Source organism: Ischnura elegans, chromosome 8 (assembly GCF_921293095.1).
Source record: "Ischnura elegans chromosome 8, ioIscEleg1.1, whole genome shotgun sequence".
Classification (NCBI taxonomy): domain Eukaryota; kingdom Metazoa; phylum Arthropoda; class Insecta; order Odonata; family Coenagrionidae; genus Ischnura; species Ischnura elegans.
In genome coordinates this window covers 80836245-80855207 of record NC_060253.1, presented here as the reverse complement: position 1 = coordinate 80855207, position 18963 = coordinate 80836245, and the positions used below count along the sequence as shown (strand labels likewise).

At 37.1% G+C, this 18963-nt stretch overlaps 1 protein-coding gene across 4 annotated transcripts in view; it reads left to right on the top strand.

Annotated features, from left to right (window-relative positions):
• The window catches only part of LOC124163368 (FMRFamide receptor), a 682967-nt gene that overhangs the window by 621442 nt on the left and 42562 nt on the right, over positions 1 to 18963 (top strand). For all 4 annotated transcript variants that reach the window (XM_046540240.1, XM_046540239.1, XM_046540241.1 and 1 more), the window contains exon 9: positions 6876 to 7175. In XM_046540240.1, the coding sequence (XP_046396196.1) occupies positions 6876 to 7175 (300 nt within the window). The remainder of the gene's footprint in view (positions 1 to 6875; positions 7176 to 18963) is intronic.

Sequence of the window (18963 nt, the reverse complement as noted above, 5' to 3'; positions counted from 1 at the left end):
AATCTCATTATTTTGGCTAATATGTCAGCCAAATAAAATTTGAAGCGGCTTTACTTGAATGTGATAAAATATTTATCCAATGAATATTTAACATTTCGTTTTTGAAAAATTGATGTTATTTCGAGTGGGATTTGAGACCTTAATTACATTTTATCCGCAGAGGCTTTTCCTTGCAATTGGTTTTGGGGATATATATATTCAATTGATTCCATCTATAAATATCCGTGTATAGATTTCATGTATTTTTAAATTCATTATAAACTTGATCGAACGCGAGAAATTACGTAAAATTTGTGGTTTGGTACGCGTTTGATTTTTTTTTAAACATTTAAATCCGACGTGTCGTTGAGTTGTGATGGGGTTTGTAATAATTTTCATATGCGAGAATGAAATAATTAGAGAAATTGTCTGTAATTTTTTTCGGTTCGATCAGTACGTTACTGCTGAGGTTCAATGTAAGGATAGTGGATGATGGATATTTTATGAAAAATAGTAGGTAAATTTCTGGATGATTATCATGTATGGTGCGAGGGGAATAAATGAATTCTCATTCTTGCATTAGTAATATGCTAGGTCGGTCACGATTGCCGCTGAAATATACATGAGTAAATTTTAAATCGCTCTTTTATTCTTGAAATCTATGCTCCTGCCCAATCGGTTTAATGCTAATAAGTATTACTTGTCTCTAGAGGATTTAGGTTAACATTCAATGGCGGTGGAGGAAATTTCTTACCTACCTGGGCTCTGTACTGTTGGCACTTCAAATACAGCCTTTACTCTCGACTGTGGCGTTTTGCTCCCAGATCAAGTACATAGAGCTCTTAAGTTGACTGCTAAATAGCCGGAAACTGACAACATTCATATTATCAGATAAAATATTATTTTATGCAATGGAAAGAATTACTGAATTAACTATTTATGAATATATTTCACCAAAACTATGATTGCTCCCATTGTGAACATTAAATTAAATTTAAAATCGTTTTCGTTTTTTCATTTCAAACGTTTATATAAAAAAATAACTGTGTATAAATGAACTTTATCCTCGGGAATAGCCCATTGACGATCTTCCAGAAACAGAAAAGTCAAAGAGGAAAGGCTTTGTATCACCTGATCTGACATTTTTCTTTTTCTGTGCATGTCCCAAGCGCAGGAGCCGATACTTGCCCTTGTTTACTAATACCTTTAGGTTTAACCATGATACCCTCCACGCCCTATGATAGGAAACATAGACATATGATAGGAGAGTAGATATTTTGAGTATAGTTCCATCTACCCCGTCTGGGCTGAAACCTATGTTGGAGGAGATTACTAATGAACTTGAGCGCTCTCCTTTTGGCAACAAGCATCACCTTATTCGACTTGTGAGTTAAATCATAAATTGTATTGGTTAAAATTCGTTTGGTATTGTTCTTTAATTAAAGATAGATCACTCAATATGGATGCTCAATAGCCAACAAATGGGGAAAGAGTTAAAATCCCCTTCTTTAATATTACGTGAAATGGAAATAATAGAAAATTAAGTAATTATAAAGATTACTACCCTTAATTTCTTACTCTTTTCCTCTTATTTGATCAACGATGCCGAGTGCTTCATCGCCAAATGGTTTTATTGAAAGCCAATGTTGCTGTGTACTCATCCTATTTATACTCATCGGCTATACTTTATGCGTTTATAGAAAAATTATTTTCTAATGTTCATTTCAGTGAAAACATTGTAAATAATTGTTAATATCTCTGGTAAATTAAAGAAATAACCCTTATTTCAAGTGAGAGGCCTTGCATTTAAGCCACTTACGAAAGGTTTTCCTTTAATATCCACATTTTGCATTTTCAACTACATGAACTAGATATTTTTTATATCTCTTCTCCTGCATGAATAGAGACAATATCCTCCCGTATATTTCTTTTTAAATTTCATTTTACCAGATTTTTTTAAAAGTAGTATATTTTAATAATATTGGCCATCGAAAGACCTGGAAATTTTTAAAATATTGAAAATAACGTAATACATAATTTTTTTCATAACGTACTTTTGGAAGTCGTAATTAAAATATAAACTCTGTGTATTCTTCGTCATTGATTTAGACCAAGTACCAGTTCCCTTCTTCAGTGGATATGCCAACAAGTACTGTAAATACTTTTCAGGCTTGAGTCTATGGAATGATATTAATCGCAACCAAATATTGACTTTGAAGATGAAAAAATAGTATGAGAAATGGGGTTGCGTAAAATACATAAACAATTCATTAGAAACATATAAAATATCAAAATCTATATTTTATCAAAGACAACAGATTTACTCATCAGATTCCTGCGTAAAATGGATTATATTTTATTTGGAGTACAAAAAAAAAGGCTGAAGATTTATTTTAACCAGAAATTTTCAATCTTTTAAGATTTTTCACTGTTTGACAACCGATCAAAAGCAATACACGATTCGCTTAGGATGGTGTTTGTCTCGTATGGGTAGTGTGACCAAGTCAAATCTGTATACGTCCAATTTATCTTGTTTTGAAGCCGCTGAAAATATTTCACTGAATGAGATTTAATTGATGCAGCTTTCATGATATCTGCCACTATATGGAAATAGAATTCGGATGTTGCGATGATTTTCTGCACGGAATGACCTCGTCACATTTTACGTAAGACAGCAAATTGAATCATGGTGGTCATTGATATTTTGAGGTTGTATTTTATCTGAAGGCGATCCCTACAGTGATTGCATTTCCTCAATCCTTTCTCGCTTGCTTCCGGACTTCTTTGAAAGTCGAGTATCCAATTAATAATGCAGATTTGCCTTTAAAGTAGTTCACCGTTTTGGATCCAGAAAACCTCATATATGAGTAACTAACTGCCTTTGCTGAAAGCGTAGGAAATGTTCTCTATGCCTATCCTATCTGCCAGACTACTCCGCTTATTTCTGCGTGCTGGGACATTGTGAAACATAAGTTAGATAACTATCGTTTAATCGATTTATATTCGGGTCCGAATCTCATGTTACGTATATCTCACCGATAGAAGTAGTCAATCGCTATTAATGGATGCCCTATCTGTGATTCAATCTACTTTATTCCTATATAATGAAGAACAATAGAGATGCTTTTTATATAGAAGTATTCCTTCATAGATAATAGCCGGTGGTTGCTTACTGGTTTTCGTGAAGTCTTTTTGTGAGCTGCAGTTACCATGAAATGTTCATTAGCATCTTTTGCTCTGTATGAATTTTGAAGGGATGTTATTTTTAGGTGGTGGGCAATCAATTAAAATATGATGAGCACTCTTTTTCCTTGTTTGAAAGGAGCAATAAAAAAATGAATTATATCCACTAAACGGATACATTGATTATGTTCAACCTTGATCTTGTATGTGGCGGCGGTAGCACCAGGATTTAGCATTTGTACTGTGTGAAGGAAAACGATGTTTAATTTTGCGCAAAAAACATCTTATGAGAGAGATAAAAATGTCAGGCCTATAGAATATATATCGAATTAGTGAGGTCATCACGACATGGTTTTCCCTTTAAGGAAGTATTGAGTGACCTACCGGTAGAAGATGAGACGCAGGCTAAAGCTACTGGGAAAGAAATATTTTGGTATACATGCCTGGTAGACATACCTGGTAGACATCGTCGCCAGGAGCACGCCGCGAAACCGATCGGGCGTGTTTAGAATCACACGGCCTTTTCCGTTTGCCGGTGTTTCCTTCAAACCGACGAAAAGCTCCGATACTGATACAGAAAATGACCCCTGATTCGTTATTTTTGCATGTACACCCGGATTAAAACAATACGTAATTTTCTCGTTTTTTTACTCCTAAGAATACTAATGCAACATTAATGAAAACAAAAAAAAACATTATAAGTAATAAAGTCAGTTAAAAATCAAGTTTTTAAATGATTTGTCTCATTTTTGATAGCTAATTTTGTTTTTTAGGCCTTGCTACAAATCGTGATGAAAAATATGACAAAAATTCGTCATAAAAAAATTGAAATTTTCTTCTAAATTTCTAGTTAATGGGTGTGTACACCTGGCCATCCATTACCTTCCAATCAAAATTACGCTTTAATTTTAACGGTTGAAATAATTATGCTTGGCTGAAAACGATATTATAATCTTACACTTATCGCACACCTAAATATAGTAGTGAATTATCATATATGTATGCAGCTGAATTTCCGATATAATCGGGCCATAATCAATACAATTTTGTTATGAAGATAACGGATAATATGTGGTTAATAAAATTTCTGATGCTTAAAAACTATAAAATGGCCTTAGAACTAAATTCATGCCCATCACTTATGGTTAAAAGATCCTCTCTTTGGAAAAAATATTTGCGTCTGCCTCGAGTGATTTGCGAAGGAATCAATGCAAATATCCTCTTAACGTTTGGCCACCCACTTCTATCACGTATTTGAGGAATGCATTCATTGCTCTTTCCATTTATTTTACCGAGAGACTTAAAGGCAAGTAGGATCTTCTCTTTTACTTCTTTACGACTTCTAGCTGGTCACATCTCTCGAGTTCTTCACTGAAGAAGAGGCGCGCTAGTATTATGAGTCCACGTCTCTACTGTTCTCAATCGCAGCCAATTGCATTTTAATTTTTCTACCATGGTTTATTTTTCGGGTGCAATGATTAGTTTATGAATATCGTCTTATGTACGTGTCTTATATACACCTTATATGAGAGTTCAATCCAAACCGCACTTTCTTTATTAAAAAAACAGGTATATGACTTGATTTGGGACAGCTGAATTCTTTAATGAATTAAGTTTTAATAGTGAATTTTCAGTTTTAAATCCAAGTATGCTGACTGTAACATCACTATTTTTCAGTTGAAATTAGTGATCGTGAAATGGAGGTTCCAGATAAAACATCGTTAACAGGACATGTGCTCTTCTCAATCGATGAGGAATGCATTCATTTTTAGGTGTAACAATGTATTGGTGATATTCCGCATATCCTGCAAGTTGTTTCAAAAGTTGAGCATCATTATTAATTTCCATTTCGTAATGAATCTAACCGATAGAGTAAATTAAATGTTTAGAAGGTGTTAAATGTTTTATTAAATGCTCATTTATTAATTAATTTATAAAAATGAATATATTGAATCACAATGTGCATGCTGAGTTTCTTATGAATCTCAACTTAAGACTTCAATCCTATTATCATTTTCGGTCTGCATTTTACTGTTAAATGAAATCGCATGTTTCATTATATACGTATCTATTACGTACTTCATTCGGGACTGATGAATTTAATAGCAAATTTAAATTTCATATTCTTTATGGCTATATGAGAAAAAAAATATTAAATAAATCGTCTTTGGCTAATTTTTAAAGTAACTCCTCTCGATAAAATTCCTTAATGCCGCATAAAACCTCTCTGTCATAATTTATAGAGCCGAGGAATTCAAAAAGTCTCTGAAAACAGTCCTTGAATGTAATAACCTCCGATTTCCTCGCGAAGACCAAGATAAAATCGGCTGAAACCCCAGTTTTCAAATTGCTTCCGTTTTAAGTCCCACCTGAAACTCTTCTCAGCCATTATCGAACTCAGATGATATTATTCATGGAGTCGCTTCCATCTCATTCAAAGATATAAGCGCTTCATTTTGGCCGCCTAATCTCTTCCAAGTGTTTGTGTTCAAGATAGACTGGTTATCTTTCGTTCCCTCTGAGGACTGAGAGAAAATTGGAAGAATCGAAAACATTATTATTAGCCTACGTGAAAGATAAGGATTATGAAATCAATAGAAAATTTTGTTGGTAATCGTGAGATATAAGTTTGGATGGAACACCCGCTTTTGCTATCGCGGTCTCATTTGAACTGATGGCTAAGTAGCACTTTGTGTAAGGATTACCGTTCGTTGACAGCGCGTTGGACCGTTTTTAAATTATAAATGAAAGAACGTAGATTTAAATAATCCACCCTTTTTCTGTACCTAATTTTCTCCCATAAATCACTCATGCTGACTTTTTTCGTGTGAAATGGCCTTGTTAGTTTTGATATTCTGACAAATTCTATTCAAATTGAAAACTAATTTGTTTTAATTGTCGTTAAAGTGTTTTACAGTGATGAAGATGATAGGATACCCTCTAAGATGCTACATTAATTAACTGCTTCATGATACGCATAACTTGCTCCACACTTTATTAGAATCCGAACTGTTTCTTCAGTAGATTGCGCAACACCATTCCGGTATGTTGTTATGTCCGGTAGGTTATGGCGTGCTATGCTGAATCCTAATCTTGGTTCAAAAAGTTTGAGATTATTCATTTTGATTTGTGGAAGTGCGAAAACGATTATCATATTTCAAGTAACCCTAAAAAAATAACATAAAAAGCAAATAGACAAAAATCAATTCGCGGCCAGCTTCTAAAAAAATACGATATGTTCTGAGAATGGAGATTCTTTTTGAGAGGACCACTTTAAGAAAAGGGCTTTCATCGGTGCACTTTCGTTCTTATATCCATGTATGGTTTTACGCTAATTGATAATTCATATTCGTTTCATCTAAATGAACGAGTATTGAAATTTTTATTTTGGGTTTCATATTGCTATGTCGATAAAGTAGGGTGGTTACTCCTTTAATTAACACAATTTATAAATATTATTCACTGAAAATGATAATAACCTGCATAAAAAGGAAATTAGGTTTACATTGTTCACCGTTGCCATTACGACCTGAATGCCACCTCAGATTTTGAATGCTCCTCGTTAAAATAATAAGTGGTTCCATATTGCAGTTGGTAAAGGAAGAAGCCGTCATCAGGTTTTGTCTTATCTAATTACTTTTTTGGACATTACCATTTATATTTTCTACGATGGACCACCCAATGAATATATTATCTTGTTTCCATCATATCAGGTAGCACTTCCGTGTGGCTGACGGTATCCTTCACGGTGGAGCGGTATATTGCCGTGTGCCACCCGATGAAGGGCAAAGTTCTGTGCACGGAGAAGAGGGCGCGGAGGGTCACGGCCCTCGTGTATGCTCTGTGCTTCCTCACCACGATGTCCACGCCCTTCGAGTACGAGGGAAAGATGGTGCCAGTGAATCCACCTGCGGCCATCGCCACCACAGACGCCGAGGCAGCGACCACCCTCCCCACCATTGCACCGGGAGCCTTGACCACGGAACCAGGGACGGAACGCGTCGGCCCACCAGGTTGGTAAAATAAAACTTAGTCTTATATTCATGAAATATTTCAGGGTTTCCCCATGATAGAGTTGATAAAATATTCGCGGGTTTTACGCTCACAGGGATAGACCATGTATCTTGTTTCATTTTTCTCAAGGCCATATTTTGAATGGCATTCCGAATGCCGAACGCGAATATTGGTGGTGGCTTCATTTAATGAGTCTTAGTTTGGCTGTAATTAATTCTTTTTCATGTGACACTTTGGACATGCTCTTTATTTGCTCAAAATAATTGATCTTCAATCATGTACTGGTTTGCGTCGTGAGCTCCCACCGCGAGGACTAGTTAGCGGCTCACTCATTTCGGTACATTTTATCGTCTTCATTTGGTCATTTGGCGCCAAGTAACTATTTAATTTTAATTGCATAAAGCATAGGCAGGAGGAGAATTTTTTATCGCCGTAATGGCTTTTACATATTTAAGCAGTGTTATGTCGAACGCGGAGATTGGTAGACTACACTAGAAAAAGGCAAGGTGCGCGGTCGCCCCTTGTCAATTAGAGCATCTGTATGTGCCAATTTTTCTTATATACTAATTATACAGCTTCCTCAGAAAAGACCTGGCGTCGCACCAAAAAACCTTTGCCCTAAAAAAGTTGCAGGAGAAACGCAATAAAGTAGAATAATGACCACTTAGGACTCTGCAGCTAGCTACACATCGATAAAAATTCTACATCTACAGTCAGCGATGAAAATTTCTTTAATTAAAAGCAATAAAACCGATACGGCGAGGTAATGAAAACCCCTATTAGGACATTAATCCCATAGGTGAATTTTCCCTTAGTTTTAAATTGGACAGAGAAATTCCTTATTTTCCTCATTTTTGAGCTCTTTATTTCCAGCCAATTCCTGATTATATCTTATCCATTGATAAAAAAATTTTTGGGCGTTACCACATATATTTTCTATGATGGATCTCCCAGTGAATAAATCGCAATGTAATCACATTCTCTCGTCGCTTCCTTTCAAGAAATGCATTTCTTATCTCATCAGCTTATTTCTTAGATCGTGACTTTATCATCTTGCATTGTGCCCCTTGGCGAATTTTTCTACGTGAAATACTACGTCAAAGGGAAGGCTTAATGTAAGCGGTGTTAATATGTGGAATTCGCTTAGAGATTGGAGCAAATCCTTCGCATCATGATATACGTCACTATGAGAGCGTAATTATAGCACCCTCGCTACGTTCTAGAGCGCAAACTCAAGGGTATTACGTCTCCAGGAAGGAATTTTCCACCTCAAGCTGTCATTTCCAAAGGTGCAGGTTCTCCCCCTCCCTCTTTCATTATTTTCCTGCTTTGAAGTTGAGCGTTCGATTCCTTGGTTGGCTGTTCCCAACGTAATTCAACAAGTCAGACCCATACGACTGAATGAGGTGTAGTGAGTTCATAGCCGTAATTATTTCCAGCGAAGCACGCTACGAGAGAGAAATTACGTATTCGTTTGCGTAGCCTTCAGTCATAGGTTTTCTGAGGCATAAATGAAATGGAATGCATAGGAGTTTACGTCAAATGATATTCATAGGGACAAATGAAATTTTCGGTTCGCTTAAACACTTTTGCTAGGACTGAAATTTTCACTAAATGTTAGCGCTATAAATCGGGCATATCATTCTCTATCTTATGAAACTCATGCAGATTATTTTCTACATAATTCGGTCTAGGTAAGCATCACACTTTGAAATATCTTTCATATTTCTCATTTTTTCTGCATTTGTTTGCAGAAGTTAATTTAAAAATTTTCTCCAGAAATGCATCTGAATTCTTAACGTATTGCACTTATGGAGCACATTACTTGGCTGTAGTCAAAATTCAATTTTAATCAACCTTCATGGTATACCGAGGTATATTATATTTTCGAGAAAGAAGCATATTTATTTAAGTTTGAATTCTGTTCACAGGTACTGAAATTGATTATATAACGATTCATGAATGTAAAGTCCTTAAGGCATTACGAAGAGTTGTAGATGAAACCGTAATTATGTTAGAAAAATCACAGAGTTAGCTCTTTTCTCTCAACAGCAATGACTGTCCAATTCTAGAAGTCAAGAAGGTTGATTAAAATTGAACTATTAATATGGCCAAGTAATGCACTCCAGGACTGCAATAAATTTCTCTCATATCCCACTTCTCTTACGTGAATAACCTTTATATTGCCTTACGTAAATGGAAGCCGAATATTTTTTCAGCCTTAACTCAAATATTGGTTAATTTTAAATTCGTAGCTTGCAAATTGATTCCAGGTTGATGGAAGATAAAGCTCCCTGAGGCATAATTTTATTAATAAAGAAACCCACATGTGCTGAGAGTGTTTTTATCCTTGTGCTTGAGATATGATATCGGTCATGGAGAGAGTGAATCGATAAGGGTAAATTAATTAAATATTCTTTGTATTAAATTAGTCTTTTGCTTTTGAGAAAATATTTTATAATTACATACAACTTGGCCTTTCATGTCGGTTTTGACCTGCATTTTGTCCTATTTATGTATTTTTGCAGAAAAATATGTACATAGCATAAAAATGTGAAAATATGTATTTTGAATTTTTTTGGGAATATTGGTGAATCCAGTTAATACCATTGAGAAAATGTATGAGTTCTCAAAGTAGCGTGTAATTTTTCGTCCGAGTACTAAAGTTCTTTGAGATTAACCGAATTCTCCAGACTTTAGCTTTTCCAGGGTAACTATTAACTGACCTTTTATATCACTTTACAAAGGCTTTCTTTGCTCTTGTGTTTTTTAAATGAAAATATAGTTAGGTGCTGTCGGTGAATTCCGTTCCGACGATATTGACTGCGTTACTGCGACCCATATTTCCAGCTTCGACTTATTGGAAAAGAAATCCTGGGAATTCCATGCAATAGTACTCGTAAGATTCCATTGGATCATAATTGGATTAAAGATTATGAATGTGCCCTTAATCGAATTGACGTTCACCTTTGAACGAGAAGCAAACTCCCCCGTCAGTAATTCCACCTTGTAGTCATAACTCGCTGCTTTGAGTACCGTATTGGTTATCGGCTGCAGTTCACTTTACTTCTAGTTGATTTTCCGAAAAATGGGGCTGCTCCATTGCGTTTCTTTATTTTGAATTTCTTTGGACTAATTGAACTTTTAATTGAACACCCAGATATAATTGAAAGAGTAATGTTTATTGAGAAAGAGCGATGAGAAACTTTGAAGTCATTCGTGGCAATGGGCGCTGATCTTCAATGAGTGTGGTCCAACATTTTCTTTGACAGAACCTATTTCCATGAGTCGCTGGCTTTATTTTTCCATTCCTAATTTTTCCGAGGTATGTGAATGAAGAGTCGAATTTTTATCGAAGGACTAACGGTGGCATTTCTTCAGTTGCATTTTTGGATGCATTAATGGGAGACGAAGCTGGTGGATTAGAAATTAATTCTTCTGTTATCATAGCTGAGTTTCCACTTCAATGCCAATTCCTCCCCTAGTTTAGCATTGAAAATTTCGTGCTACTTCTAAGAAAAAAACAATGGGTAGTTTCTTGTTATTTCACAAGGGAACCGTAGTAATAATAGTTTTTTATGCTTCGACAACAATGGGAATCGTCCTTCGCTAGTACATAAATATTTCAATATTTATCCAATAGGATTTAAATTAACTCCATGATGTACCCAAAGGAGCGCCTTGATTACATCCGTTGACATTAAACTAATATTGTAGTCGCTTTAAGAATTCCACCTAAGGTTTCTCTTCTCATGCTTTAATTACACCTGCTAGTGTGTATCTAACAATCATGTATAGCAGCAAGAAGGTTACTACATGGAAGCAAAGGAGGCACACTAGTAAGACTGATCGTAGAAATTATCAGCCTGACTGTAACGGTGCTCTATGATGGAGAAAATACTTTTTAAAGTTCCTCTGACGTGCTTTTTATATACATGTTGTGTTTACCCCAAACATTGCTTTGGGAAGTTGAAATTGAACCCACCAAAACAAATTCTTTGGTGTTTATCACGTGAGACTACATGAGTAAATGAGACAAGAATGCATTAGTAAATTATGCTTCAATAAACGCGGCCACATGTTATACTGGTTCTCTAAAAAAATGCCTCGGCAGTGTAGATCCTTTTACGAAAAGACCACGTATTTTAGGGAAAAGTCTGCGGACTGGAGAGCTTATGTATGCAAATCCACACTATTTTTATGTTGTTTAGCCTGTAAACTAAACTCCCTTAACGCTATTCTACCGTGCTCCTTTAATAATTTATAATATTGTTTTTTTCTATTCAACACCGTTGATTTGCAGATTAAATTAAAATTCCACCAAATTTCACCAATTAAACCTCCAATATCTCTCATTTTCGATTTTTAAAATACAAGTTAATCCTCTATAGGGGTTCATACAATTCATTACGATATATTTGACAACACCTTCCGCGTGTACGTAGTCCGTGTCAATGGCGTTCAATTTGACCAGCTTGTACTCACGCCATGATCCAACCGTCCGGCATGCGATGTCGACCTTCGGCCACGGGACAATTTCATTCTGACCATGCTCACACTTCACACTGCTCGCAGATATCATTTTATTGCGCACGTGATTTGCCTACCGAAGTCCCACCTAACCGTAAATGGACGACTATGGCAGTGTGTCTGTGACGGAGCGACTGGAAAATGCATCAGGGAGCCGGGTGCGGGAATGCATGCGTTTGCGTAACGCTAGACGCTCGTCCTGGGATAACCCAGGTCTACTGCTGGCTATTCCGTTTATCTGTGCACTTATACATAGATGAATGGTGAATTTGTACAAGACTGCCAGAGAAATTATCACTGAATTGCCAATTTATTTACTTATAAAAATGTTTATTCTATGACAACTGCTCAATCAGCGGCGGATGTAGAGGGGTTCACAGAGGTTATGACCTTCCCCCACAAATTTTTACCAAAAATTTGTAACATTTATGCGTTTCATTGTTTTTTAAGGAGTAAAGGGATTTTAAATTCAAATGCATGACTACATGTCCCAAAAGTTAGAGAAATTTGAGCTGGGTTTATCGTAGAGAGTAGCACCCCGTACTGTAAAAACGCCCCTCTCTCCCTTGCTTTGTCGACGAAAATGATAGTCCATGCTCTCGTAAAAAAATGGTATTCCATACTCCCTGTACCCAGGTCAAGGCAATTTTTTTAACCCGCCCCTTCGGCTTCGCCGAGTTTTACTCACTCACTGGGCATTTTGCTATGCTACAAACTTGTAATATGCATAAACGGAAGTGTGCCATGGATATAATTAGCTTTTCTCTGCGTAAAAATGGTAAAAAATTAATTATGGCGATGTGATTGATTTAAAATGACACAGATTTCTTGAGGCAATTACATACGAGAGCTAAATATCTTATAGCATCTTAAGAAGACAATTGAGTTATTGTCGGCATTAACGTTTTTCTCGTCCTAACCTAACAACCGTAAAAGCTCTAATAATTCTCCTTTTATGTCTCTGCTGTGTCTTCTACTTGTGAAGCTCATCTCCTCCTTTGTGCTCACTTAGTTTTTTTTCCGTTCTTTGTCCAATTAATTTTTGGGTGATTATCCCAAAACGAAATCACGGCAATAAAAAAGTATGCTGTCTGCAATATTTGGGACCTTAGGACTTTCAATCAACACATAAGAAGTTTGGTAGACAAATAAATTTCATTGAAATCAATTTGCTGACACGAATTCATCGCATAGGTGGTATAAAAGTTAACACATTACTTGGCAAGCAAGCGTGCTGGGATTTTTTCGTAAATGCCTTCGTATGAATAATATTTTGCACATTTAAGAATCTCCTAATGTTGCAAGAATAGATAATCGAAGCTTTGGCAATTGACTTGAGGGGTTTGCTGATATTTTGACAAGAAGATAATCAGAGGTAGACGGGAAAGGTATAGGACGAAGATGATATAGCAATAGATGAGCCAATAAAATTGCTGATCGAAATGGAAAAAATGTCGAAATATATATTTATAGAGATAGATTTTTCTATATTGGGAGAGTTAACGGCTCCTGCGGCTGAGTCGTAAGTATTAAAAAATACATTTTTAAAAATCGTATCCATAAATCAATTTCAGTGACTGGCAGTATAAATTTCAATCCAATTGTCGTTTCCCCTGATTCTCCTATTGGGAGCTCTGATTTTATTCACTGGAGACCAATCCATCATAACTTTCACCTTCCCTCATTACGATGCTAATTGACTTATTGAGCCAGACAATGGAGCTAATAGTTTATTGATTCTGCGAGATTTGCGCTGGAATTGTTATTTCATGCGAACGCCGCAAAACCGCGTTTGTGTACAAAAGTCAATTCTGTTTTTATTTTTCTCTGCCGCGTGTTTCCAACGCATTCACTAAGTGTGGGAGTCAAGCGTAATGAGCTGTGCTAATTAAAACCGGATGTAAAACTATTTATCATAGATAGAAGAACAACTAATTAAGTCTGGTTTAGTATACAGAGTTATAAATATACCTACACCTCGTATTCTTGTTACGCGTTTCGAATTTTTCTGTTTGCATCCTATCACTATTTATACCATTTATAAGGACATCTAAGGTGAACTTAATCATATATTCCCGGTTTTTATAAAATGTTTACACAGCAATTTTTTCTCCCTCAAAGTGCATCATCATACAATCATCTGCGCAGCCTCACTTTCTCTTTCCATGATTTCGTATATCACCAGACATATTCTATGTTTTGTATTTTTGCGTAATGTTCCCGTCCTTTTCACTATTTCTCGTTACATTTTCCTTTTTATGCTTGGCACCATTTCATTCGAGTATTGAAACTTGAAGTTATTTGCTAATATGAAATTTTTCTGCATTTCTTCGGACCTAATTGTTTAGTCAAGTCCGTGTAATATAACTCTTGTTTATTTAAACCAATTCAGGCGTAATATATTCGAGGTTTCCTGTAAATAGTGTTTAGTCTTTGTATTCATGAAAATAGAGGGCGATAAGCGACAATCCGACATTATTTACCTCTCTTGAAGGCGCGTCCTTATCATGCTTGCATCTTCACTGAAGGGCTACGGGGATCAACTCACAGCACAACACAGCGGACACTCCACCCATTTGGGTGTGCCCATCTCGTTGCACCCACGCCCTCTTCGCGACTATTTTCGTATCGCGAATTCATTGAGCTATCCGGGCACGTTTCCCGTGGCGAAGACCTCGGCCATGTTCGCGCCCCCTCGCCGCGAGTTCTCCTCTTGTCATTCCGGTCGAATCGACCCGCGCGGCGCATTTAACCGCATCATCCGGTGTGTCTCCTTGCCACGCGGCACCGTCCGCTTCGCGTCTTAAATCCGTCCCTTTCCTAGAACGCGTTTCTCTCCCCCCGCCCGTTTTTCTCCCAGAGAGAGTATCGGCGAGTGTCGGTAACAAAGGGGCTGCATAAAGGAGGCCCAATTACATTCCATAGGAGACTGATTTCTGTCGCCATTTCGGTTGCATTTAAATCGGTTTTCAAAATTGTCCGCAGCGCGGTGATGATTGTAATGTAATATATTAAATAATATTATAATTAATAATTGTAATATATTAAAGAGGATGTCTGTTTGTCTGTCCGCTATGCGTTTCCTATGGCTCCACGGATTGCAGCCATAGTAAGTACAGTAAGTAAGTACATAAGTGCATCTCATGCTCCCGAATCCCGTAGTGCTGCTTTCGTGCCGTACTACCCCGTAGTGCGGTTGGATATGCGGCTGGGTTGGCACACCTCTTGACACGATCAGAGAGTTTGAGGGTTTTAGGTGAACCCTTCGAAGGATACAACGCACCGGGGCCGGGAACCAAGCCCGTGGCTTATACGCCCAGACACTCGGGGAGGGGAAGGACGGGAAGGAAAAAGGATAGAGGCGCCGCCGCGATGGGAGCCCGCCGACGCCTCTGGGAAGGGATAGGAACGGAAGGGACGGGACGAGGGAAAAACACCCCAACGCTATGGAAGCGAAGGGGGCCCTACTATTAGCGAAACCAAGCATATGCAATTAATGTTCTAGCGATCCTAGTGAATTTTTCTATGAGGAAGAAAAATCCATCGATCGAATCGCTAGATTCTTGACACGATCAATGAGAAAACATAAAAATCCTCTATGAATAAGATGTCCAAATTCCAAGTTTCCCACTTCTGTGGGTACTATCCTAGTGGAGCCTCGCCGGGTAGCTTGCTAGTTTCAAATATTTTGCAGTAATATGTTTGTGATTGCCAGAAAAAAAAACGTTGAAAAGTTATGAATTTCATGAATGATCGTGTGTTTGGTAAACGTCCCTAATTATGCCTCATTTCCCGTAGAAATTCGATGGATCAGTCTTGATCGATTTGTCTGTCAGCGACGCGAGTGGCTACTTTTGTAAACCCATTTTAAATGCTCGATGGGTGTCAACACATTTAGAAGATGAGGTTCCTCTTTTATAGTATTCGCGGTCGGTAATTACTCGTTCCTTCCCAACGGTAGGTTAATGCCCCCTCTCTCCGGCAGTATTGCAGTAGACGAGTTAGAATTTGGCGGGGAGGCTTACAGTCTCCTCACGTCGACATTGCTCACGCGAGTTGTGCCCGAAGCGGTGGTTTTTTCGTGGTGTCGCTGCTCGATATCTTCATTGGGAACTCCGCTAACGCTTTTTTTGCCTGGTAAAAGAATTCCAATGGATGAGCCCATGGTTTTTATGAGCCGTAGACGGCTGTAAAGCAATGGATTACATCTCTGGGTTATTATAAGTTGGGTTTGTGATTATTTCTTTTGTCACCCATGGTTCCATGAAAGAGGTATGTTGTCAGCTTGAATTTTGAAAGATAAAGATGAGTATTGGATAAAAAACCAGAACATTTGATATCTAACACGGAATTTGAAGATATTTCATTTATAGGCAAAAAGTATATTATTCGGTGGCGGAAGTTGTTGTTTTTTCTCCTAATTTATCGCTTTATACAGCCATCTCAAAATTTTTAACTACCCCTGACCGTATTCTGTTGGAGTACAACAACTAGTACTGATTTCACTTTGTTGTTATTGATTGGTATCGTTTGCAAAATTACCACTGACTCAGATTTTGTTTTACTACTGGTGAGGGATAGCAGCCTCGGTGAATTCGTCTTCATTTGATATTTTTCCAAACCAATTGTTGGGTCTGATATGATCTATATCAGTACAATATGATTGCATTTGTAAAGTGATAGAGTAGGTATTGGTCACGTGGGACAGTAAGGTATGCTACACTGGTCGCCTTTGCTGGTATGCCTTCTCTAAACTCAATGATATTAGTTGTTAATATCATCTTTGGATTTTTATACCATTAACCTGACAACCTGGTAACCTGAATTTTCAGAGGAAAAATCAGGTTACCCGCGATTTTTCTGAGGGTTGGAATAAAAGTAAGATTAGACGAAAATGACTTTCAAGTGAATACAATTTAAGAGAATAGTAATTTATTTAATAGTGAAAGGCATGAGAGGAATATTTATTTCCTTAAAAAAGGAAGAGAAGGTTTAAGACTCCATTTCACAAGGTGAATAATATTATTGGATAATTTACACTAAAACATGGTTTTTCCTTTCGTTATTTCCTCGTTATTATCGTCTTTCTTGTGTTGTTACAATTTATTTTAAAGATGAAACAGAGCGGTAGAAACATCTTCTATGATTTTAATATTATTCGACAAGTTTGAAAATATTATACATAATTATGCATCTGGGTAGTTGCGAACCGTATTCCTTTCCCATCTGCTTATTTCTTTGGCTTACTTCTTTACCCATTTCGATGAATTAGCTACTGCTATATACTCTGTCTTTATGTAAATTACATAATTTTCATGTAGATATTGTCATACTTTACTTTCGAGCCCAACCTATATACTTACGGTAATTTTGCATTTCTATCATCCTTAGTGGTATGCATTTTTCAAATCACAGGTGAAACGTGGGGTAGCAGATACGTGAAATTCATCATAGTTCAAATTTTATTGCGTGACCGCAACAATTCTCTTAAAATATCGCGAAAATAAGATTTTATCTATATGAAGTTAAAATACTGCTTCCTGTGTAACATTTGAGTTCTTTGTTATTATAAAATAAGTTATTGCTGCTGTATTTGCCCCGTTGGCTCTTCTAAATTCCGGGTTCCAAATCTCTACACCACTGCACTTACAAGTTCTTATGCTAAATAAGGATTACTTTGCAAGCCATTGCAAGTTTCTTTACTAAATAAGGATTTCCAGTGGTCCCTTCCCCTGTTGTAAATGAGGGGATCTCGACAACACATGCTACTACGTCGGCATTCTCGTCGGGCATTTCGCCAGCTCTCCTAGATCCGATGCGAATCACATTATACGGGCTTCGCGTAATCGCCCCATTCGCCTGCAATCAGACTTTGACGCTGTCTCCGTGCTTTCGCGGGGTTAACCTCGTTTCGTTTTGCGTCGGAACTCGGGTGCTGACCGCTTCTTATGCCCACGCCTTGTCCCGCACATTTCATAGCAAACTCCGATATCTCTTGACCCTGGTAGTTATTTATCATCCTCTGCGTCCAAACCATTCCAAGTTTCTCGAGAGTAGGAAAGCACTTGGAGGAAGGTATGACCGTTACATTGCTCTGGGTTTCCTGAAATATTTTCCACGGGGAGGAATTAGACGCGAGGTCTTTGAGGTGCTCATGGATTTATGTTTCCATTTATGATCTTTGTGAATCAAAATGCATCTAATTATATTTTTATAACTTTCTTTCTTCTTTTATGGAGCGTTTTTGCACTTTGGCTTGCTCTTCCATCATAATATCCTTTTCTATTTCTTATTCCTGTTGCCCTCTAATTGCGCATACAGTTGAAATCATTTATTCTGAGAGGCACGTGGAAATAATACTGAATTTACCTTAGTTATGCAATTTTCATACAGTCGTAATTATTAGTGCTCGTCTTTCATAATGGGAAATCGTCTCTCTATCTGTCGTCTCTTTGGAATTCCTCCATTTTTATTTCCTGTGTTCTAGCTGCGCTAAAAAGCAGGATGCCTTGGAGGCACGTGGAAATAAAACTAGTTCGTTTTTGTATCACTCTTAACATTTCATTTGAAGCTTCAGAATTTTGTAATTGATATTAATATTTACTTCTATCGGCTTTGTCTTTTAAATTCTATCATTATCAATTGACTCGACTATAAGTTACTCGTAATTATAATATTGTTTAAATATGAGACTACATTGTCCATTTTTTCTGGAATTATATCAGGTCATTAGCGAGAAATTCTGACGTGTTTCTTTTTGAAAATTGAAGGAGATAAAAGAAAATTTTTGATAGAGTTTAGTTTTTTATTACATTATTTCTTCTTACTTGTAAGAACCTTAATGCCTCTACATGTTTCGTATGACCATTTTTGAGATTAATCTGCCGCGCAGAGATTCTTAACTGCCGTTCTTATGCCCATGCGGACTATACATTCTCAGAAGCCCATTTCACTTTATCCGGCCTTAAAACGTAAAGTATTGAGTATTTTTATATGAAATAATACTTAAATTTAAGGGTTTTGATGACAAGGAACGCAGTTCTGTCTCATAAAAGCACGCTTGAAGGAGTGGTATATGATAATCAGTGGATGTCTCCTGCGTTGAATAGCTGCTTAAGCCTAGTATTTGTGCTGCCGCCAGTCGTTTACATTTTCCTCGAGCGAGCAAGTGTGGTCATATACCTTAGTCTTTTATTCCGTGGGAGTGGTCGGGGAAATCACACGGGCATCTTAAGTGGGAGATTTATACTTTTAATA